The sequence below is a fragment of the Pseudophryne corroboree genome, chromosome 2 (genome assembly GCF_028390025.1).
Source record: "Pseudophryne corroboree isolate aPseCor3 chromosome 2, aPseCor3.hap2, whole genome shotgun sequence".
In the NCBI taxonomy this organism is placed as follows: domain Eukaryota; kingdom Metazoa; phylum Chordata; class Amphibia; order Anura; family Myobatrachidae; genus Pseudophryne; species Pseudophryne corroboree.
In genome coordinates this window covers 695,909,962-695,934,728 of record NC_086445.1, presented here as the reverse complement: position 1 = coordinate 695,934,728, position 24,767 = coordinate 695,909,962, and the positions used below count along the sequence as shown (strand labels likewise).

The window sequence follows — 24,767 nt, the reverse complement described above, 5'->3', positions numbered from 1 at the left end:
ACATAATTAAATAATTACTCATTTTCTCATATTTAATACAATATATGTGGGAATTTGGTGAGACTTTGTGAACATAGAGATACCATTGGTGTACAGGTACACAGTGCAGAGAATAATTTACAGATCATGAATAGTAAACACCTTTGCATTGAGCAAAGAAAAGAATGTACAACTTTTTTTTTCTTTCTTTTAAATGCAGTTATTAACAAGGTGGTTGTATATTGTCCCTTGTGTTTTCCCTTCCCTGGTGATCAGCGGCCGAGTGTGAGGAATGTGGGAGAGGCTCAGTGCGTGGAGTGAGGGTGGGGGCAGTCATTGTACTCTAACAATGCCATCCTTAGCAAAGGCAGAGTCCCCACAGCAAACTGCAGGGCAGGAACAGACCTGATTGGTAGGGGGAGGGAGAGAAAAATGGAGAGAAGGAAGAGAGGAACAAGCAAATAAGATTAAAAGATAGCAACGGTAATATGAATAAACAGAGCTTTTATGGGGGACTATAAATGTACATGTATTTATATGGAGCTGCTATGGTTGTGTTTGTATCTGTCATTTGTTTAGATATAAATATAGGTGTGAGAGGCATGTGTTGTAGGTATATGTGGTTAAATGATATATGTCTGTGAGTATGCAGGTTCCTGGCAGCGGAACACTATTACAATGCCCCATTGTGTCCTTGTCATACTTCCTTTGTTGGTTTGTCCGTCCATTGTTCTGCTTCCTCTGCCCCCTGCTGAGTGGCCTCTCCCTGCCTTCCCTCCAGTGAGAGGCTTTTGCACTCTCGCCACTTTTATGCCAGCAATGTTTTTGGCTTGTCAGGCTCCATGCAAAGGTGAAAGTGTTAATATGGAGTAATGCTCTGCAGAACTGAGAGAGCAAACACATTTCAGTAAATGCCTGGATACCATGCGCATTGGAGACTGTGTGAATTCTGTACAGCCTTCCACTTCACACCGCTCAGCTCTATGTTCATTTACTTATTATTTCTCATTTCCTTTCATGGTCTACACTTTACAGTAAGTGTTAACTTTGAACTGTGGATTTCCTTCCTTTTTCATTTGACTTTTCTCCCTGGCCATGCTATAACTTTGGTTATGTTGTGACATGTCGTTACTGCTGGAAAATACACCCCATTTCTAGGTAGAATTCAGTCAGTCTTCATTTATTTTTGTTCTAGAAATAATCAGTGCAGCACATAGTAATGTATTTATTAATAAGACAACTGCTATGGTGATTTACCCTGCGAGTTCTGCAGTGCCCACAAATTGCTAGGCAATGGTTGAAAAGCTTGCTCCTGCCAAGAAATAATTTAGGACAAAGTGTCTTCTATTACTACACTTTACTTTTTGTTTAATATTTTCCATGCATCCCACTTCTCTTAGTCAGTGGCCTGTTTCTATTCTTCATACTTTATTTTCCAGGTGCATTAAGTTCTGTGAATTATTTTCTTAGGTCTTTTCTTATCATAAGCAAAAAATACAATGTTCAACAATGTGTATGATGCAGAAATAAACCAGAAGCCTAAGTATTCTGTGATGGCAATATAATGGTTAAATATCACACTTCTTTAAAACAAACTGCAAATTCTCAGTGAGCAGTAAGCATTGACTAACTTAGTACATGCTTGATTGTTTGACTGCTGTAACATCCTGCATGTTACTTGTTAGTAAATAAGCCTGTTTGACTGTAACCCTTATGTACTATATTGCAGTCTGTCCTTGAAGGTGCAAGTTTCTCCATCAGGGGCCTATAGAAAGATGGAGGAAGATTGTAAAGAGAACATTTTCCAACATATGAGTAGTTCAACCTCTTTCAAACAGGACTCCTCTCCTCAGGTGGGTTACAATACAATATGACTCTGGAAAGGCAGTGAGATGAAAAAACATACTGGCAAAACTGTCTTCCTTGTAATAGTAGTGATGTAATTACTTTAGTATAATGGTACTTAAAAGAGGAGCAAGACCTGTTCATACATACTGCATATACAGTATGTCAGATAATAGTAAGCAGGCGCTATGCGTGCAGAGGTTTGGACAAGTCATTTAGAGCAAATTGTTCCAAAGTCATTGCATGTGGCAGGCCAAAGTGACTTGCAACAAATCAATAGCTAATTTTGCCTAATGAAAGATCTGTCCTACTTATCAGCCTATTCAGGTTTGAGCACCAAGTGACCACATCAGGGGTGTAACCAGAACTTTGTGGGCCCCAAAGCAACATATTGTAGAGGCCCCCATCCCCTTGCTTATTGAAAGTTTCCTCTCCACGGTAGTTATTTTATGCCCGATAATTGTGCCATAGTTCATTTTCCAAACCATTAGTGGCCCAGTTAATATTATGCCCCATAGTAGTGCCCTAGTTTATTTTATGAACCATCGTAGTTCCCTAGTTTTACATTATGTCACAGGGTAGAGCTGCCAGTACACATTATTTCATATTATGACACAGGGGTATATTCAATTGAGGTCAAAAACTGCCGTCTGTTGAAAAGACGGCAGTTTTCAACTTTTTTTGGTCGAATCCAGATTCGACATATTAAATATTTTGCAAATTTTTTCGACAAGTCGATAAATTCAACTTGTCGAAAAGCACGTGGATCGGTGGAATAGCTGCCGATCCACGTGTTAATATCGAAAATGGGGCCAAATCTGACAGGTTTTGGCCCCCTTTTCGACCATCTCAGTCCGACATCAAAATGATGTCGGACTGAGATGCGGACCCGGAGGAGGCGAGGGGGGGGGGGCCGCAGGGAGATGTGGGGACAGCCGGCGGCAGCCAGAGGAGATCCGCGCTACAGTAGCGCTGCAGCTGGATGTCACTCACCCGCCCGACCTCACGGCAGCTTCCACCCGGGTCCAGCACGCTGCTGGAGCCGGGTGGAAGCTGCCGTGAGGTCGGGCGGCTGAGTGACATCCTGCTGCAGATCTCCTCTGGCTGCCGCCGGCTGTTTCCCCGCGGCTCACCCCCCTCTCCTCCTCTGGGTCCCATCTAAATTCGACTTGAAAAAGTCGAATTTTAGATGGGATTGAATAGGGGTTGTTGGATCCATTCCGACAAATACATGTCGGAATGGATCCGACTTTAATTAAATATACCCCATAGTGTCCCCAGTTCATATTATGCCACATTATAGTGCCCCAGTTCTTATTATGTAACAATATAGTGCCCTCCACATTACAGTATGCAATTTTATGACTTGGGTCCAGAGCCATAGCAATTGCACCCCTTGCACCCACTATAGTTATGCCCATGGACAACATCATTCTAGTTTTGTCAAACCATGACCTGGCAAATTCGTGGGGAAGGTTTGGTACAGTTTGCATAGGCAATTCCAATATTAAAACTATTAAAGGATATCTTTGCAAAAAACAGTTGACTCTCAAATATAGTTAATAACCATCACTGTATTTTACAGGTATTGTTTAGTACATGTGTATTTAGGGGCAAAGGGTTGGGAATTTATTGCTTTATATAGCAATAAATGAGATAAAGATTATTTTTAAGTTATTTATTAAATGGAAACTGTTTTTGAACTGATATGTGTCTCAAGTAATAACAATACACAACAGGGACTATTGTTTTACTTTAAACCAGGAGAAATATGTTTTCAATATATTCATATGTAACTGAATAATGTGATGTATCATGTAGTGTTTTAAAATTGGCATACATAATAATAGGTAAATAAGTGGATAATTTGGGCCTGATATACTTAGTTTTTCCATTCTGTATGCAGCAGTGCCACCTAGAGTCCAGACCTAGAAAGTGTCCTGATGTTACCACTATCCCCCTGTATACACATATGCAGACACTTTATGCTCTAACAATTATTTTCAGTTGTATAAGAAATTAAGAAGGCAAGGGTTTTAATGTTATAGCTGATGGTGTATATATTATGATATAACAGGTTGAGTATCCCATATCCAAATATTCCGAAATACGGAATATTCCGAAATACGGACTTTTTTGAGTGAGATAGTGAAACCTTTGTTTTCTGATGGCTCAATGTGCACAAACTTTGTTTAATACACAGTTATTAAAAATATTGTATTAAATGACCTTCAGGCTGTGTGTATAAGGTGTATATGAAACATAAGTGAATTCTGTGAATGTACACACACTTTGTTTAATGCACAAAGTTATAAAAAATATTGGCTAAAATGACCTTCAGGATGTGTGTATAAGGTGTATATGTAACATAAAAGCATTCTGTGCTTAGATTTAGGTCCCATCACCATGATATCTCATTATGGTATGCAATTATTCCAAAATACGGAAAAATCCCATATCCAAAATACCTCTGGTCCCAAGCATTTTGGTTAAGGGATACTCAACCTGTACTCGTATATACACTTTTGATTATTTTCTGGCCTTGATGGATTTTAATGACTTTCTTGTTTCGACTTCCTTTCTGTCTACCCAGGATACATCTTACCAGACAGAACCTCAGAATAGTGCTCCTGTTTCTAATGGTCGCCAAGAAAGTCTGGAACTAAGCAGAACAATGAGAGATGGTAATATTACTGACCCATGCTCTCAAAAAAAAATTTTTTTGTAACTACTAAATTTCCATTAATTAAATCTGAAAATAATTAGGGTAGCTCATTATGTACTAGGATTTGTGACCCATCATTCGCAGGGTAACTCCTCTCTCGTCTCGACCCTCTGGTCTTATCTTACCTGCAGACGTCTCCTCACTTGGTGGGTGGAGCAAGTGCCAGCTGCTGCTGCGCATGTCCGACGGGACAGCCATTCCTGCTTATTTTATACATTTGCAAAACATTATTTCCTTTTGCAAGTATCCAGCCATACAAAAAGTTCTAGTACATATGCTTCAGCTCTTGTTCTCTGGATATCATATTTTTATTGTGAAATGTGTCTATAATGTAACGGAGTGACCATCTGTAGATGGAGTTGCAGCACTTGTCTACAAAACACACATGTAGTTTGTACCAATGCTTCCTATACTGTTATTAATAGCTTCTCTCTACCCCACAGCGATGCCTGCTCTAGAGAAGCTGTTATCAAGTGACTGGAAGGACAGACTCTTGGGATATGGAACAATAGACAACAAAGATGTGAAAGGTGTGTAATTCCCTCACTGCTAAACTACTACAGAATTTGTGCATTCCACTTAGTGTTCTGTGGTGTCTTATAATTGCTGCCGCCTTCTGACTCCTACAAACAAATTCTGTGATTTTGAAGTGTATCCCAATAAGGACATATGACTTACGGATTTCATGTTTATCTTAATCAGTAATGTTTTTTCTGTGCAGTGTGTTTAAATGTGCATGTGATGGCCGCTTGTACATTGACTCTCATCATGCCTATAGGTACCCAGGAGAGCCTGGCAGAGAAGGAGCTGCAGCTGTTGCTCATGATTCGCCAGCTAGCAGGGCTAAGGGACCAGTTGCTTAGTGCACACTCTGAGCATAGGAACATGGCAGCCATGTTGTTGGAGAAGCAACAACAACAGATGGAGCTTGCAAGGCAACAGCAGGAGCAGGTAAGGAGAAAAATTAAATATTATTTTATAGTTTATTTCTAAAGTGCCAATCAAATACGCAAAGTGCTACAGAGAATATATAATCATTCACATTAGTCCCGGCCCCTCAGTCTAAATTCCATACTGCAAACACAGTAGTGTCTGTTTTGTAGAAGCTATTGTGCCCTGAGATATTAAACTGTACATGTGAAGACCGATTAGGGCTGGGACACGAAGGGTCTACCAAGGAATGCAGTAGCAAGGGCCCTAGCTTAGGAGTTATAGGATATGACCAACCATTACAGAACTCAGTCAGCCTGCAAAGAACAGGGGACCTTTATAATTGACCCAAATAACCCCCAACGTGGTAGGAGGGCTGAAACAAACCAAGCACCCAAGTTCATCCATAATACTGCTCCACTAAGGTTCTGATCCTGAAGTAGATCAACATTTTGACCCTTAAGGTGGGTACACAGTGGAGCAATATCGGCTGGATCGTTCAGTGTTTATGGCCAATCTGCACGGTCATTGGCGATGCTCACTGGTTAATTGTTTCACACTGACAACTGGACAATATCGCATGTGGCACCATGCAGTGTAATGAAGGACAAAACAAGGGATCGTCCTGCTCTTCGTTACATCGTTCTCATGAGTACCTCGGATATGATATGTCGGCCGCCATATTGTCCGGGTACACATCGTTCTAGTGAGTACCCAGTATTAGAGGAAGGGGGATAGGGTCCACCGTGGATTTCCCCTGTGTACCTGTGGGCCAGACCAGCCTTGTGTACAGACTTCCTACTTTGAATTGTTTAAGTATTCTTTATACTGGGTTTTTTTTTTTTTGGTGTGTGTTGCCTTATTGTGAGTAGTTTTGATATGGGTTTACACATTATGTGAATTGTAGTGTTTATCATCCATTTATTTTTTTCTGTACAGATTGCCAAACAGCAGCAGCAGCTTATCCAGCAGCAGCACAAAATCAATGTGTTACAGCAGCAAATTCAGGTGTCTGTTTCAGTTGTTTATTTAAACTTTATGTATTGCTCTAATATTAGAAAGTCCCTCATACATTTTTTTCTTTGGTTTTTGCAGCAAGTAAACATGCCCTATGTGATGATTCCTGCATTCCCTTCTGCTCAGGCTGTTTCCTCGGATCCCCAAATCTCACCTCTTATGCAGCCCATTTCTTGCAAGCCAGGTGAGTGCAGAATAGCTTTCTCTTTAACCAGTACAAAATGTATGAATAATCAACAACAGCGTCCCTGCAGTGTAGTACAGTGGATTGTGGCATTTATAGAGCAAGGGTGGCTTTTCTAAGTTAATCATATGTAAGTGAAGATGTATTAGAGAATTAGATCTAACCGTTTGAGTTTTTACAAATAAATATTTAATATTTTCAAATTGAATATGATGTAAACCAGGTTAAATATGAAAGTAAAATTTAATGGAAATGTGTAAATAGATCAAGGAATTATTATAGAGGAAATTCAGTGGAGTATTATCACTATTAATATTATTGCTGTCATAAGTGACTCTTTGTTTAAGTATGTTCTATTTGTATAATTACAGTGGAATATCCCATGCAGATGCTTCATAATCCGACTCCACCAAGAGCTCCGTCTTCTGGAAAACAGGTAAAGTGTTACAGTACAGCATCGGAAGGAAAATGTAAATTGTGCAGTAAATGAATATTCTGATCTTCTTCTCTGTACCCAGGAAACATCGCAGCCTCTGAATCTGACAGCCAAACTGAAAGGCTCTGAGCCATCTCCTACCTCCAGGAACTCTCCAGCTTTAAAACAATCCCCAGGAGGTTGCAATGGTGGGGGAAGCAGCAGAGATCATGCGCCCAGCCCACCAAGGACTAATCTACCGCTTGGTATGTTTATTTATTACCAGTTATTTATATAGCACTCTACCATATTCACTATACTAGAACCTTGTCAGCAGCCGGCACTTGGGGTACATTGTTGTAGCTCTCTTCAAAACTGGTAAGAAGTAGGATTTCCACTGGAGTTTCTCATTTTCAAGGAATATTGCTTTGATTGCCCTTTTCTGTATTTAATAAGGTCTTGGCCTTCTCCGGCACTTACTTTTAGGACTGCACTGGTAAGCAGAGGGGCTGGCTTCACCAGCGGATCAGACAAGACAGTTCAGTGCATCCAAACAGTACTGGGGATAAGAGAGGTTGTGTCATTCAGGCAGCCAGTGGCGGGTGGGGGGTGCAGGGCCTCTTTCCTACTCCTACTGTACAGCTGCTTGACAGACCTTTAGTAGGATTATACATTTTATGGGCAACACGGTTGGTGTAATGGTTACCTTAACCATTACTGCCTCGCAGCACTGAGGTCACTTTGGTATTGGTCAGCTCCCACAACTGCACATTGGTGGTCATTCCGAGTTGTTCGCTCGCAAGCTGCTTTTAGCAGCTTTGCACACGCTAAGCCGCCGCCTACTGGGAGTGAATCTTAGCATAGTAGATTTGCGAACAAAAGATTAGCAGATTTGCGAATGGACAGTTCTTAGCAGTTTCTGAGTAGCTCGAGACTTACTCTGCCACTGCGATCAGTTCAGTCAGTTTCGTTCCTGGTTTGACGCCACAAACACACCCAGCGTTCGCCCAGACACTCCCCCGTTTCTCCAGCCACTCCCGCGTTTTTCCCAGAAACGGCAGCGTTTTTTCGCACACTCCCATAAAACGGTCAGTTTCCGCCCAGAAACACCCACTTCCTGTCAATCACACTACGATCACCAGAACGAAGAAAAAACCCTGTAATGCCGTGAGTAAAATACCTAACTTAATAGCAAATTTACTTGGCGCAGTCGCACTGCGGACATTGCGCATTAGCGACTAATCGCTCCGTTGCGAAAAAAAAATAACGAGCGATCAACTCGGAATGACCACCATTGTGCAGACAGCTATGGCCTTTGGTTCTTCTTGGTTGCAGGCACTTCTCTAGGGACAAGACATTCTATTATTGGTTTGGTGTACTGGATAGTATTACTGCCTCACAGCAGTTGGGTTAGACTCCCACCACAGCCCTAACAGTGTGGAGTTTGTATATTCTCCAACTGCTTGCATGGGTTTCCTCAAGATACTTTGGTTTCCTTCCACAATACAAAAATATATCAACGAAAATTTACCCTAGTGTGTGTGTGTGTGTGTGTGTGTGTGTGTGTGTGTGTGTATATGGTAAGCAATATAGATTGTGAGCTCCATTGGGCCAGCGACTGATGTGAATGGCCAAATACGTAGTCTGTATAAACTGCTGTGGAATATGTGTGTGCTATATAAATAACTAAAAAAAAAAAAAATGTATATCAAACTATAAATACTTGGGATTATCTACGCTCACCAAAAGGTGTAATGTTATTCTAGCAAATTTGAGTTGTACTTAAAGTGAGAATGTTAGTCACAGATATTACAATGTTGCAAGCAGACCAACTTGCGCCAATGTCTTCCCCTTCTGGCCAGGCTTACACTAAAGGTGCATACACACGGTGAGATATTGACTAAGTGCCGATTTTGGCTTTGCAATTTCCCTTGAACTCCCCGCAGCCCATATCCACCGATATTGACTATCTTTATTTGCGATTGACTAAGTGCCAATTTTCACTATACTATGTATTAGATTGTACACAGTAGAGTCAAAATTGTCTTGCCTGCACAGTCTATTTTTTTCTTACGATATCGACCCTGCATCTGTATCGCAAGCTGTGTACACACGGTGCGATATGTGCTAACATTTCTTAAGATTTTGACTATATAGCCGAATCGTAAGAAAACATTGCACCGTGTGTATGCACCTTAACTGTAAAAATGAATTGTGTTCTTTTCAGTAGGATATCAGTAAGTTTTTATCTGGGGGTAGTCTTGTCCGCACTTCTTCGCGTGAAGGGGCAAATATTAATATTTCTCTAACGTCCTAGTGGATGCTGGGAACTCCGTAAGGACCATGGGGAATAGCGGGCTCCGAAGGAGGCTGGGCACTCTAGAAAGATCTTAGACTACCTGGTGTGCACTGGCTCCTCCCACTATGACCCTCCTCCAAGCCTCAGTTAGATTTCGTGCCCGGCCGAGGTTGGATGCACACTAGGGGCTCTCCTGAGCTCTTAGAAAGTTATAGTCTTAGAATTTGTTTTTTTCAGTGAGACCTGCTGGCAACAGACTCACTGCAGCGAGGGACTAAGGGGAGAAGAAGCGAACTCGCCTGCTTGCAGCCGGATTGGGCTTCTTAGGCTACTGGACACCATTAGCTCCAGAGGGATCGACCGCAGGCCCAGCCTTGATGTTCGGTCCCGGAGCCGCGCCGCCGTCCCCCTGACAGAGCCAGAAGCAGGAAGATGGTCCGGAAAATCGGCGGCATGAAGACATCCTGTCTTCACCAAGGTAGCGCACAGCACTGCAGCTGTGCGCCATTGCTCCTCATACACACTTCACACTCCGGTCACTGAGGGTGCAGGGCGCTGGGGGGGGGCGCCCTGAGGCTGCAATAAAAACACCTTGGCTGGCTAAAATACCTCAATATATAGCCCTTGGGGCTATATATGAGGTAAATACCCCTGCCAGAATCCCAAAATAAGCGGGAGAATAGGCCGCGAAAAGGGGCGGAGCCTATCTCCTCAGCACACTGGCGCCATTTTTCCCTCACAGCTCGGCTGGAAGGAAGCTCCCTGGCTCTTCCCTGCATTTCTACAGTACAGTAAGAGGGAAAAGAGAGGGGGGGGGGCACAAAATTGGCACTGTATACAGTATAAGCAGCTATTAGGGACATAACTCAGTTAGTCCCTGTGTATATATATATATAGCGCTCTGGTGTGTGCTGGCATACTCTTACTCTGTCCCCCCAAAGGGCTTTTGTGGGTCCTGTCCTCTATTTGAGCATTCCCTGTGTGTGTGGAGTGTGTCGGTACGGCTGTGTCGACATGTTTGAGGAGGATAATGATGTGGAGGGGGAGCAGATGCCTTTAGCAGAGATGTCACCCCCTGCGGGGCAGACACCTGAGTGGATGGTATTATGGCAAGAAATGAGTGCACGTATAGACTCCTTACATAAAAAATTTGACGACATGCCGACTGTGGGACAGCCGAGTCTTCAGCTCGTGCCTGTCCAAGGGTCTCAAAAGTCATCAGGGGCTCTAAAACGCCCGTTATCTCAGGTGGCACAAGTAGATGTCGACACGGATACTGACGCCAGTGTCGACGACGATGAGTCAAATTTAATGCCCGTTAAGGCCATTCGCTGCATGATTGAGGCAATGAAAGAGGTGTTAAATATTTCTGATTTACATCCAGGTACCACAAAAAAGGGTATTATGTTTGGGGAGAAAAAACTACCTGTAGTTTTTCCCCCGTCAGATGAATTAAATGAAGTGTGTGAAGAAGCGTGGGCTTCCCCTGATAAGAAATTGGTGATTCCTAAGAAATTACTAATGGCGTTCCCTTTCCCGCCAGAGGATAGGTTACGTTGGGAAACACCCCCGAGGGTGGATAAAGCGCTCACACGTTTGTCAAAAAAGGTGGCACTACCGTCCCAGGATACGGCCGCCCTTAAGGAACCTGCTGATAGAAGGCAGGAGGCGATCCTGAAGTCTGTATATACACACTCAGGCATTATACTCAGACCAGCAATTGCGTCAGCTTGGATGTGCAGTGCTGCCGCTGCATGGTCAGATAACCTGTCAGAAAATATTGACACACTAGACAGAGACACGATCCTGTTAACAATTGACCATATAAAAGACTCAGTCTTATACATGAGAGATGCACAGAGGGAAATCTGCCGGCTGGCATCTAAAGTAAGTGCACTATCTATCTCTGCTAGGAGATGCTTATGGACTCGCCAGTGGACTGGAGATGCAGATTCCAAAAGGCACATGGAAGTTTTGCCTTATAAAGGGGAGGAATTATTTGGGGATGGTCTTTCCGACCTAGTTTCCACAGCAACGTCTGGGAAGTCAGCATTTTTACCCCATGTCCCCTCACAGCCTAAGAAGGCGCCATTTTATCAGGTTCAGTCCTTTCGATCCCAGAAAAATAAGCGGGGAAAAGGAGGGTCTTTTCTGTCAAGAGGCAGAGGCAGGGGAAAAAGGCTGCAGCAAACAGCAGGTTCCCAGGAACAAAAGTCCTCCCCCGCTTCCTTTTCCAAGTCCGCCGCATGACGGTGGGGCTTCACAAGCGGAGCCAGGTACGGTGGGGGCCCGCCTCAGGAATTTCAGCGATCAGTGGGTTCGCTCACAGGTGGATCCCTGGATCCTTCAAATAGTATCTCAGGGATACAGGCTGGAATTCGAGGCGATTCCACTCCGCCGTTTCCTAAAATCCGCTTTGCCGATTGCTCCCTCAGACAGGGAGGCAGTGCTAGCGGCAATTCACAAGCTGTATTCCCAGCAGGTGATAATCAAGGTACCCCTACTTCAACAAGGCCGGGGTTACTATTCCACACTATTTGTGGTACCGAAACCGGACGGTTCGGTGAGACCCATTCTAAATTTGAAGTCCTTGAACACATACATAAAAAAATTCAAGTTCAAGATGGAATCGCTCAGGGCGGTTATTGAAAGCCTGGACGAGGGGGATTACATGGTATCCCTGGACATCAAGGATGCTTACCTGCATGTCCCCATTTACAATTCTCACCAGGAGTACCTCAGATTTGTGGTACAGGATTGCCATTACCAATTCCAGACGCTGCCGTTTGGACTCTCCACGGCACCGAGGGTATTTACCAAGGTTATGGCGGAAATGATGATACTCCTTCGAAAAAAGGGAGTTTTAATTATCCCATACTTGGACGATCTCCTAATAAAGGCACGATCCAAGGAACAGTTGTTAGTGGGAGTAGCACTATCTCAGGAAGTGCTGAGCCAGCACGGTTGGATTCTGAATATCCCAAAGTCACAGCTGGTCCCCACGACACGTCTAATGTTCCTGGGAATGATTCTGGACACGGCCCAGAAAAAAGTGTTTCTCCCGGAGGAGAAAGCCAGGGAGTTGTCTTCTCTAGTCAGAGACCTCCTAAAACCAAAACAGGTATCGGTGCATCACTGCACGCGGGTCCTGGGAAAGATGGTAGCTTCTTACGAAGCAATTCCATTCGGCAGGTTCCATGCCAGAATCTTTCAGTGGAACCTGTTGGACAAGTGGTCCGGATCGCATCTTCAGATGCATCGTTTAATAACCCTGTCTCCACGAACCAGGGTGTCTCTTCTGTGGTGGCTGAACAGTGCTCATCTTCTGGAGGGCCGCAGATTCGGCATACAGGACTGGGTCCTGGTGACCACGGATGCCAGCCTACGAGGCTGGGGGGCAGTCACAAAGGGAAGAAATTTCCAGGGACTATGGTCAAGTCAGGAGACTGCCCTTCACATAAATATTCTGGAACTAAGGGCCATTTACAATGCCCTAAGTCAAGCAAAATCCCTGCTCCTACACCAGCCGGTGCTGATCCAGTCAGACAACATCACGGCAGTCGCCCATGTGAATCGACAGGGCGGCACAAGAAGCAGGACGGCGATGGCAGAAGCCACAAAAATTCTCCGATGGGCGGAGAATCATGTACTAGCACTGTCAGCAGTGTTCATCCCGGGAGTGGACAACTGGGAAGCAGACTTTCTCAGCAGGCACGACCTCCACCCAGGAGAGTGGGGACTTCATCCAGAAGTCTTCCAAATGATTGTAAATCAATGGGGTCGTCCACAGGTGGACATGATGGCATCCCGCATAAACAAAAAACTAGAGAAGTATTGCGCCAGGTCAAGAGACCCTCAGGCGATAGCGGTGGATGCCCTAGTGACACCGTGGGTGTACCGGTCAGTGTATGTGTTCCCTCCTCTACCTCTCATACCAAAGGTACTGAGAATAATAAGAAAGCGAGGAGTAAACACAATTCTCGTGGTTCCGGATTGGCCAAGAAGAGCGTGGTACCCGGAACTTCAAGAGATGATCTCAGAGGACCCTTGGTCCCTGCCGCTCAGACAGGACCTGCTACAGCAGGGTCCCTGTCTGTTCCAAGACTTACCGCGGCTGCGTTTGACGGCATAGCGGTTGAACGCCGGATCCTGAAGGAAAAGGGCATTCCGGAGGAAGTCATTCCTACGCTTATTAAAGCCAGGAAAGATGTTACGGCAAAACATTATCACCGCATATGGCGGAAATATGTTGCATGGTGCGAGGCCAAAAAGGCCCCAACAGAGGAATTTCAACTAGGTCGATTTCTGCATTTCCTGCAAGCAGGAGTGAATATGGGCCTAAAACTAGGCTCCATTAAAGTACAGATCTCGGCTCTGTCGATTTTCTTTCAAATGGAACTAGCTTCAGTACCTGAAGTTCAGACGTTTGTGAAAGGAGTGCTGCATATTCAGCCCCCATTTGTGCCTCCTGTGGCACCGTGGGATCTCAACATGATGTTGAATTTCTTGAAATCACATTGGTTTGAGCCACTAAAAACCGTGGATCTGAAATATCTCACGTGGAAAGTGGTCATGTTATTGGCCCTGGCATCAGCCAGGCGAGTGTCAGAATTGGCGGCTTTATCATGTAAAAGCCCTTATCTGGTTTTTCATATGGATAGGGCAGAATTGAGGACTCGTCCCCAGTTTCTCCCTAAGGTGGTGTCAGCGTTTCACCTGAACCAGCCTATTGTGGTGCCTGCGGCTACTAAGGATTTGGAGGACTCCAAGTTGCTAGACGTTGTCAGGGCCCTGAAAATATATGTTTCCAGGACGGCTGGAGTCAGAAAATCTGACTCGCTGTTTATCCTATATGCACCCAACAAGCTGGGTGCTCCTGCTTCTAAGCAGACTATTGCTCGTTGGATTTGTAGTACAATTCAGCTTGCACATACTGTGGCAGGCCTGCCACAGCCTAAATCTGTCAATGCCCATTCCACAAGGAAGGTGGGCTCATCTTGGGCGGCTGCCCGAGGGGTCTCGGCTTTACAACTTTGCCGAGCAGCTACTTGGTCAGGGGCAAACACGTTTGCAAAATTCTATAAATTTGATACCCTGGCTGAGGAGGACCTGGAGTTCTCTCATTCGGTGCTGCAGAGTCATCCGCACTCTCCCGCCCGTTTGGGAGCTTTGGTATAATCCCCACGGTCCTTACGGAGTTCCCAGCATCCACTAGGACGTTAGAGAAAATAAGAATTTACTTACCGGTAATTCTCTTTCTCGTAGTCCGTAGTGGATGCTGGGCGCCCATCCCAAGTGCGGTCTATCTGCAATACTTGTACATAGTTATTGTTAACTAAATCGGGTTATTGTTGAGCCATCTGTTGAGAGGCTCTATCGTTTCATGCTGTTAACTGTGTTTTCATATCACGAGTTGTTCGGTGTGATTGGTGTGGCTGGTATGAGTCTTACCCGGGATTCAAAATCCTTCCTTATTGTGTACGCTCGTCCGGGCACAGTACCTAACTGAGGCTTGGAGGAGGGTCATAGTGGGAGGAGCCAGTGCACACCAGGTAGTCTAAGATCTTTCTAGAGTGCCCAGCCTCCTTCGGAGCCCGCTATTCCCCATGGTCCTTACGGAGTTCCCAGCATCCACTACGTACTACGAGAAAGAGAATTACCGGTAAGTAAATTCTTATTATTAAATATAAATCGCAAAGCATTAGTGTACAAGTCCATGAATTGCTCCAGTTCCTTACTTACTGTAAAAATTGTGGTGCTGTATCACTCTGCCCTTACATCTGCAGAGCAGGATGTTCAGAGAGATCCAACAATAATCCTAGGGAAGGAGAAGTTATCTCATGCAGTAACGTAGATTCAGGATGTGGTGGGCAATTGGATCTTTCGCCTTATACACTATTGCTTTCTGGTCAGCTTTTAATGTATCGACACTTTTCACTCCTCAGGATTCTTGGGTGAAGGAGATGCAATTACTAAAGCAATACAGGAAGCCCGACAACTTCTTCATGGACAGAACAAAACACCAGAGCACCATGAGAGTCACAATGTTAAGGTAAAAGTACTGAGTAGTAATGGGGACTCTCATTGTGTGCCTATAACTAGCAGGAAAAATTGGGTTTGCTGATGAGATTATTTTATAACAGGAAATGCAATGCGTTAGATGATGGAGATTTCTGAGAAATACAAAGCCTGTCTTTAGGAAACATCACTGATTCCTAAAATCAAATATCTGTACACTTTTCTTTAGTTTTAGTCCTCAGTGTTGGCATTGCATATTGTAAATGCATTATACTGTAGTCTTTATATTTCGCCTTCTGCACTTCAGGAACATCAGGCTTGAGGACTGGCTGATGAGTTGAGATGAGATTCTTTACTAAGAGAAGAAGTTGCACCCCTAGATCGCTACAGGGTAATGCCTTGGGAAGAGTCAGTCAGTTTTATAGGTTTCATATATCGTCAGGTTTACAAGCCCTGGGCAATGTTGCAAAGTGAAATCCATGTTGATTTTTATAGATAGATCTAGCAAATTAGAGAAAATGACAGAGTGGTTTTTGAATTGTAAATTAGGTCAGATCTGTATATCACAGAATGTTGTCATTCATTGAGGGTTCACATTTATTTGCTCATTCTCAGACAGCTTGATTAAGAGGTGAGAATGTAAACTAATAATTATAAAATTGTGGGGGGATTGCTTATTTGCAGTGGTAACTAAATCTAGTGACAATCACAAACTCCTGGTGTGCATACTGAACCCAATTCAGCTCTAATCACCATAATAAGCATCAGTGGTTCTGTACCCTGCAGGAAATGCTTGAAGCCATGCCGGATAAGGAGCTGCACGATGAGTCTTCTCTGCAGCATGGGGAGGAATCTCTGCTGAGGTGCAGCATGGATATTGATGGTAAGGCCTGCAACGCTCTGCAATATGTATTACGTGATGTGCCGTTTCATGATAATTTGGTCTTATCAAGGGAAATATTCTGTTAGTCACCGGTTGGTTTGTCTTACCGTGGCAAAGCTAGCAATATTGGAATTATTTTATATGCTGTTTGTGGTGAATATGTTTTTATGGGCAGTATAAACATTTTTTTAGATCGAGGCATCTGTAAGGTATATGTTGGTGCTTCATACTGACTTAGTTATTATCGCAATGTCGCTCTTTGGAAACTAGTGGCTGCATTGATTACTTTGTTTAAAAGTGTTTGGACATTCTCTCAAATGTAAAATAATAGTTCTGGTTGTAAAAATGTGCTGAATGTATTAAAAGTAATAAATAAAAATGGGATTAAAATATATTCTCACTCAGGGTTCAAAATGTAAATAAAAATAATGAGTAAGTGGTTTTTACTCCAAGGTTAAGAGCCAGTGACATATCTCTAATGGGTGCAAAGTATGCTGAGCCCACGGGTCCCTGAGTCCAGGGGCCCACACTGCACCCATTTTTTCTAATACTCACCTCTCTGGAGTCCTCCGTCGGCGGCAGCACCTCCCCACAAATCACATGTCTTGCGCATGCGCAGTAAGTAAATCTCTGAGAAAATGTCCTCTGCACAGTAGAGTCTGTGCTCCCAAGTGTTCAGACACTACTGCGCCTTCTATAGAGGAAGGGGCCTGGATGGAGGAGCCTGCACACTGGCCTCCTCCTTTGTTAATATGCTCCTGTTAAGATCCTTATAGGTCATCATTTTCTACTTAAGCACATCTTGTAAAGCTATGTTTGAATCTTATTTTGTCTGTCTATTTTTGCCAACTTATTCCTGTCATATGCAAATTTGAAACAAAAATAGTAATTCCTGTTCCTATGAAAAATGACAGGAGCTAATATGCTAATACTTTATCTCCGTCCACTTTATCTCCACCCAAAGCTTAGTAAATCGTTTGAAAATTTTCAGTTAGGAGCTAGTTGGTTGGTACTGTATCTCTCTCCAATGCTTAGTAAATAGACCCTGTCAAATGAAAATGTGAAAAATATCCAGCCATATGACTGAAACATGTATGACTGTTAAAGGATTTAATAAATCAAACCCCCCCCCATGTTATGTTTTTAAATTTTAACCTGTGACCTCTCCTTTCCAGCTTTAGATATTTTTGTTGTGTGCTTACTAAGTAAAACATGTTTGATCAGTGATATTGTATGTAGCAAAATTTGCTTCATGAAGCCTATTATTCCTGTATGTGTTCTAGGTTCTCGTCATTTCCCTGAAGGCCGTGGCAGTCACATTAAACGCCCAATGAATGCTTTTATGGTGTGGGCGAAGGATGAACGAAGAAAGATCCTGCAAGCCTTCCCAGACATGCACAATTCCAGCATCAGCAAAATCCTAGGTGCAAATATTTTTGTTAAGGGAAACAAATCTCATTAGTTAAAGGCAATAGCCAATATTCTTTGGGCTTGTTTATTAGGGCTCCCCCACGCAAACAATATTTTTCAGAGTTGAACACATTTTCTCAAAACTGTTTTAAAGCGACTTGATAGTGCAAAGTTTTATCTTTAAGTAGCTTTTCTCTAACATCCTAGGGTATACTGGAATGGTTTTAGTGCCATGGGTATAGATGGGGTCTATTGGAGCCATTCTACTTTAAAAATTCTTCAGTGTGCTGGCACCTCCCCTCTGTGCCCTTCCTGCAGACTCCGTTTAGAAAAATGTGCCCATGGTGCTAGGTGCTTTCTCTGGAGCTCCAGAGAGTTTTCTTCAAAATTTATTTTAGTTTTATTATTTTCAGGCAGCTCTGGCTGGCACCAGTCTGCCTGCGTCGTGGGACTTAGGAGGGGGGGGACCGGTACCAACCTCTTGAAGGGTTAATGGTCCTTATCCCCGCTGACAGGACACAAGCACGTGGGGGGTTGTTGGGTGTTGTTTCGCTTGCCCCCAGGGTGTGCGCGCACTGCGACAGCATGCCGCCACCCCTAACAGAGCTGAAGACGCTAGAGTAGTGAGTACTAAGCTGGGGTCCTGGTTAGCGGGTCCCCGGTTCAAATGGCGGCACAAGGGTGCAGAGGGCACACGGCGCTGCAGGGACTTCGCTGCTTGCTGTATATACCCACAATGGCGCTTGTATTGGAAAGGGGTTTTAACCTCATTTTCCATACTTGGGAGACGCTTGCGAGTATAAAATCATAGGGAAACACTGCACGCTGTTGAGAGCTTGACCAGCAGCTCTGGGTGCCATTTCCTGCTGCATCATGCTGCTGGCTACATGCAGAAAGCGCTGCTCCTCCAGGGACCCTCCACTGCACCTACAATTGGTACTATGGTGGCCAATCGGATCCCGGGATTTAGGCCCAAAAATGGCCGGGATTCAATCCCGGGATTGGAAGCTCCAATCCCGGGGATTGAGGGATCAGCATTGAGCGTCCACAGGACGCTCAAACGCTGCCCGGCTTCCTGCTTCCGGGTCCCCAGCGCAGCATGAGAGGTCACGCTGCGCTGTTAGCTGCTGCTGGGAGACACCAGCAGCATTCACACGATGTTGCCGCCCGCCCGCCCCCTGCATATGGTGAGTTATATGGGCGGGGTGGGGTGGGGCAAGGGGGCGGCCACCTAGGTAAAAGCCAATCCCGGGAATCCCGGGATTGGCCATTTTTCAATCCCGATACCCGGGATTGAAAAAATGGCCCGGGATTGGCCTCCCTAATTGGTACCAAGGGGGTTTGTCGAAGGGGGGGAGCATTGTACATGTAATACAGCTGTTTACCTTATTAAAGGTTATGGGGTATATGCAATTCCGGACGAATTGCGGCTTTTTTTCGCCCGTTTTTAAATTCAACACAATTCGACCGTCGAATCCCGGCCGGTGGGTGACGGAATTCGACATATTCAATTAAAAACGTATTCGAGCAGTCCCGTTGTCGAAAAACGGACCAATTGACGGATAAGTGCGCCCTGGATTCGACTTTTCGAACGGCACTAAAATGGTTAAAAAACCCTAAAAAAAAATTGCGTAGGGTCCCCCCTCCTAAGCATAACCAGCCTCTGGCTCTTTGAGCCGGTCCTGGTTGTAAAAATACGGGGGGGAAATTGACAGGGGATCCCCCGTATTTTTAGAACCATCACCGGGCTCTGCGTCCGGTCCTGGTGCAAAAAATACGGGGGACAAAAGACGTAGGGGTCCCCCGTATTTTTAACACCAGCACTGGGCTCCACTAGCTGGAGAGATAATGCCACAGCCGGGGAACACTTTTATATCGGTCCCTGCGTGGCATTGAATCCCCAACTAGTCACCCCTGGCCAGGGTACCTTGGAGGAGTGGGGACCCCTTAAATCAAGGTGTCCCCTGAACCCCCCCCCCCCCTCCAGCCACCCAAGGGCCAGGGGGGAAGCCCGAGGCTGTCCCTCCCACCCACCCCCATCCAAGGGCTGCAGATGGGGGACTGATAGCCTTGTGTAAAATAAAAGAATATTGTTTGTTTGTTTTTTGCAGAAGAACTACAAGTCCCAGCAAGCCTCCCCCGCAAGCTGGTACTTGGAGAACCACAAGTACCAGCATGCGGGGGGAAACGGGCCCGCTGGTACCTGTAGTTCTACTGCAAAAAAAATACCCAAATAAAAACAGGACACGCACACCGTGAAAGTAAAACTTTATTACATACATGCCGACACACACATACTTACCTATGTTCACACGCCGACTCTGTCCACGTCTCCAAGTAGAATCCGGGGTACCTGAAAATAAAATTATACTCTCCTAAATCCAGTGTGTCCTGTTCTTTTTTTGTAATCCACGTACTTGGCAAAAAACAAACCGCATACCCGATCCACGCACTGAAAGGGGTCCCATGTTTACACATGGGACCCCTTTCCCCGAATGCTGAGACCCCCCGTGACTCCTGTCACAGAGGGTCCCTTCAGCCAATCAGGGAGCGCCACGTCGTGGCACTCTCCTGATTGGCTATGCTCGTCTGAGCTGTCAGACAGCGCATTGCAGAGCCGCTCCATTATCTTCAATGGTGGGAACTTTGCGGTCAGCGGTGAGGTTACCCGCGGTCAGCCGCTGACCGCAAAGTTCCCACCATTGAAGATAATGGAGCGGCTGTGCAATGCGCTGTCTGACAGCTCAGACGCGCATAGCCAATCAGGAGAGTGCCACGACGATGCGCTCCCTGATTGGCTGAAGGGACCCTCTGTGACAGGAGTCACGGGGGGTCTCGGCATTCGGGGAAATGGGACCCCTTTCAGTGCGTGGATCGGGTATGCGGTTTGTTTTTTTGCAAAGTACGTGGATTACAAAAAAAGAAGAGGACAGATCTACACTGGATTTTGGTGAGTATAATTTTACTTTCAGGTACCCCATGGATTCTACTTGGAGAAGTGGACCGAACCTCGTGTCAACATAGGTAAGTATGTGTGTGTCAGCATGTATGTAATAAAGTTTTACTTTCACGGTGTGCGTGTCCTGTTTTTATTTGGGTATTTTTTTTGCAGTAGAACTACAGGTACCAGCGGGCCCGTTTTCCCCCCACATGCCCCCACATGCTGGTACTTGTGGTTCTCCAAGTACCAGCTTGCGGGGGAGGCTTGCTGGGACTTGTAGTTCTGCTGCAAAAAACAATATTATTTTCTTTGACGCAAGGCTATCAGCCCCCCATCCGCAGCCCATGGATGGGGGGGGACAGCCTCGGGCTTCACACCTGACCCTTGGATGGCTGGAGGGAGGGGACCCCTTGATTTAAGGGGTCCCCACTCCTCCAGGGTACCCCGGCCAGGGGTGACTAGTTGGGGATTTAATGCCACGGCCGCAGGGACCGATATAAAAGTGTCCCCCGGCTGTGGCATTATCTCTCCAGCTAGTGGAGCCCGGTGCTGGTGTTAAAAATACAGGGGACCCCTACGTCTTTTGTCCCCCGTATATTTTGCACCAGGACCGGACGCAGAGCCCGGTGCTGGTTCTAAAAATACGGGGGATCCCCTGTCAATTTCCCCCTCGTATTTTTACAACCAGGACCGGCTCAAAGAGCCCGAGGCTGGTTATGCTTAGGAGGGGGGACCCCACGCATTTTTTTTCAGGATTTTAACCCATTCCCACCCCTTCCCACTGAAAACCATGCTCTCTCTATTTTAGTCAGTTAAAAAAAAATATATTCTTTTAAAAAATATATAAATAATACTTGTGCCTCCTAATAGACAAACCAAGTAGATAATCCCTTCTAATATAAATAGATATGCTATTAGCAATAAAATAAAAAAAAACATGTTTTTAATTTTTTTTATTAGATTCCGCCAGCAGAGTGAGGCGGAATGAAATTGACGAAATTACTGTCGAAAAGCACTGTTGTCGAATCGACATTCTTCAATTGAATATACTTTTGTCGAAAAGCCACTGCAGACAAGTTGAATTTTAAAAATGTCGAATTGCAAAAAGTCGAATCTGAAACGTCCGTTTTTTTGTCGAAAAGGACTGTATTTCATTGTCGAATCCAATTCGACATGTTTTTTTTTGTCGAAAATGCCCCGTTTTTCGATTTTCGCGGCAATTCGACCGCAATTGCATATACCCATAGCTACTGCCCGGCAAAGCACTGCTTTAGCTTTTTGGCAAGGTTTGCTGGCTTCTCCCTCTCTGTCTCGATCCTTGCAGGGCTGTCTGGGTTTCTGTGTTATTTAAGCTGTTCCTGTGTGATTGTTCTGCTGTACAGTATGTCTGGCAAAAAGATTATATGTTAGTCCTGTAACACAAAGTTTTTCCCTACTCCAGGGGGGTCTCTTTTGTGTCCTCAGTGCAGTCTTCCTTCTCAGGGTAACAGCTCTCAGGAGCCAGCATGGCTGGACTCCATTAAGGGAATGATTACTGATATAACCATTGAACTTGCTACTGCCAAGCAAGAAGGGCAGGTGTTTAAAAAATCTAAGGATGATTTTCTAGTACACACTGCAGACCTCAGACCTGCTTCCCAAACCCCTCTGCTAGTGTCACAGAAACGCACACTGCCCAATGTGCTCCAGTCTGACTCTGATAATGACATGCCGGATTTGGAAGAGGGGAAGGTTGATGGGCATAAAGGAGACTGTGCTCTGTATCAAGAATTGGAAGCTCTTATCTATTCTATTAGAGAGGTCCTGACTATCCCTGATAAGGAGACAGAACCTGATGAGGAATTGTTTTTCAATATAAAAGCCTAAGTCTCATGCTACTTTTCCTGTCTCAAAATAATTAAACACGCTCTCTAAAGAATCGTGGGTTAATGCTGATAAAAAGTTTCAGACCCCAAAAAGTTTGTTGACTTCCTTCCCACTTCCCCCTGAGTACAGGATGGTGTGGGAGACTCCTCCTGTGGTAGATACTTCAGTGTCCAGGCTGTCACACAAAATTGTTCTGCCTGTACCTGGGGCTATCTCCTTAACAGATCCTGTGGATCGTAAGATCAAAACTATGCCAAAATCCATTTACACTGCAGTGGGTGTCGCTCGGCGACCCACAATTACTTGTGGTTGGATCACAAGGGCCATTGTTAAATGGACCGGTAATGTAATAGAGGGTTTTGACACCATGCCTCAGGATGAGCTTCTAACACTCCTGCAACATAATCAGGATTCGGCTAACTTTGAGTGAGGCAATTAAGGAGAGATTGGCATAATCAACTCACACTCTATGGCTGTGTTGGCGCGCAAGGCTCTGTGGCTGCGACAGTGAACAGCGGATGCTGATTCCAAAAAGGGTGTTGAAAACCTTCCATTCATGGGGGAGGCTTTGTTTGGTGAGGAACTAAACAAGTGGATTTCACAAGCATCTGCCGGTAAGTCCACCTATCTGCCGTCCACAGCTAATCCAGCTAGACGTGCTTATCCCGACCCCTCTCTCCATTCCTTTCGTGTGGCCAGACTTCGAGGCAGAGCCAGAGGTGCTTCTAACGCAGCTCGAGGAAATCGAGGTAAAGTACGCTGACCAGCGGCCTCTGGTTCCCTGGAACAGAGTTCAGGCTTTACCTCTGCAAAGCCCTGCACGTGACGGTTGGGCCCAGCTTCAGGGGGTATTTCAAATGGGTGCTCGCCTCAAGTGTTAAAGCCATATTTGGGCGGAATCCTGCTGGGATCCTTGGGTGAGAGACCTGATCTCCCAAGGATACCGGTTGGAATTTCAACAGCTCCCTCCTCACAGATTCTTCAAGTCAGCCTTACCAGCTTCTCCTGCATCAAGGGTTACCTTGCTGGAGGCCATTCAACGACTGCAACAAATGCAGGTCATTGTTCCAGTTCCCCCTCTACTCAGAAATAAGGGCTTTTATTCCAGCCTGTTCGTGGTTCTGAAGCCGGACGGTTTGGTCCAGCCAATTTTGAACCTCAAGTTCAAATTCAAGATGGAATCCCTGAGAGCGGTGATTTCAGGCCTGGAGGAGGAGGAATTCCTGGTATCCCTGGATATCAAGGATGCGTACCTTCACATCCCAATATGGCCGCCACCTCAGGCTTACCTCAGGTTTGCGCTGCAGGATTCTCACTTCCCGTTTTAGGCCTTGCCCTTTGGCCTCTCCATGGCCCCACAAGTTTTCAAGAAAGGGATGGCGGAGATGATGCTACAACTCAGCGTCCTGGGTGTGAACATCGTTCCATACTTGGACGATCTTCTCGTAAAGGCGGTTTCCAAGGCTCGGTTATTGGAAAGCATCGCCCTGACTACACGACTTCCTGACAGATCACAGGTGGATTCTCAATCTGCAGAAGTCTCACCTGGAACCATCGCAGAGACTACAGTTCTTGGATGATCCTGAACATGGGGTGTCAGAGGGTGTTTCTTCCTATGGACAAGGCCTTGACAATTCAGTCAATGGTGCACTCTGTTCTGAAACCTTCAAAAATCTTGGTGCATATCTGCATCCTTCTTTTGGGCAAGATGGTAGCCTCATATGAGGCAGTTCAGTACGGGAGATTCCATGCCCATCCTTTCCAGCTGGATCTACTGAACAAATGGTCAGGGTCACACCTGCACATGCACCAGAGGATATCCCTTTCACCAAGACCAAGGATTTCCTTATTATGGTGGTTACAAATCTCCCACCTGGTAGTGGGTCCACACTTCGGAATTCAGGCTTGGATTCTATTGACGACGGATGCGAGCCTCCGCGGTTGGGGCGCTGTGACCCAGGGGGCACAGTTTCAGGGAAGGTGGCCACCTCAGGAGGCCTCTCTTCCCATACACATTCTGGAACTCAGGGCGATCTACAATGGCCTTCTACAAGCCTCTCCTCTGCTCCGACATCAGGCCATACAGGTCCAGTCGGACAACGCCACGGTAGTTGCGTACATAAACAGAGGAACAAAAAGCAGGGCCACAATGCGGGAGGTGTCCAGGATACTCCTCTGGGCGGAACGCAACACCAGGGCCATGTCTGCCATCTTCATTCCAGGCGAGGACAGTTGGGAAGCAGACTTCCTCAGCA

The 24,767-nt window shown here is 45.3% G+C and overlaps 1 protein-coding gene across 4 annotated transcripts in view; it reads left to right on the top strand.

Annotated features, from left to right (window-relative positions):
- Window positions 1-24,767, top strand: part of SOX13 (SRY-box transcription factor 13) — a 129,646-nt gene that overhangs the window by 67,441 nt on the left and 37,438 nt on the right. For 3 of the 4 annotated variants that reach the window (XM_063955259.1, XM_063955258.1, XM_063955261.1), the window contains 11 exons: window positions 1,709-1,832; window positions 4,418-4,508; window positions 4,993-5,079; window positions 5,328-5,500; window positions 6,419-6,487; window positions 6,575-6,680; window positions 7,052-7,116; window positions 7,199-7,361; window positions 15,340-15,446; window positions 16,199-16,295; window positions 17,579-17,719. In XM_063955259.1, the coding sequence (XP_063811329.1) occupies window positions 1,709-1,832; window positions 4,418-4,508; window positions 4,993-5,079; window positions 5,328-5,500; window positions 6,419-6,487; window positions 6,575-6,680; window positions 7,052-7,116; window positions 7,199-7,361; window positions 15,340-15,446; window positions 16,199-16,295; window positions 17,579-17,719 (1,223 nt within the window). Of the gene's footprint in view, window positions 1-354; window positions 463-1,708; window positions 1,833-4,417; window positions 4,509-4,992; window positions 5,080-5,327; window positions 5,501-6,418; window positions 6,488-6,574; window positions 6,681-7,051; window positions 7,117-7,198; window positions 7,362-15,339; window positions 15,447-16,198; window positions 16,296-17,578; window positions 17,720-24,767 lie in introns of those variants that run through there. The other variant, XM_063955260.1, reaches the window with a different exon arrangement.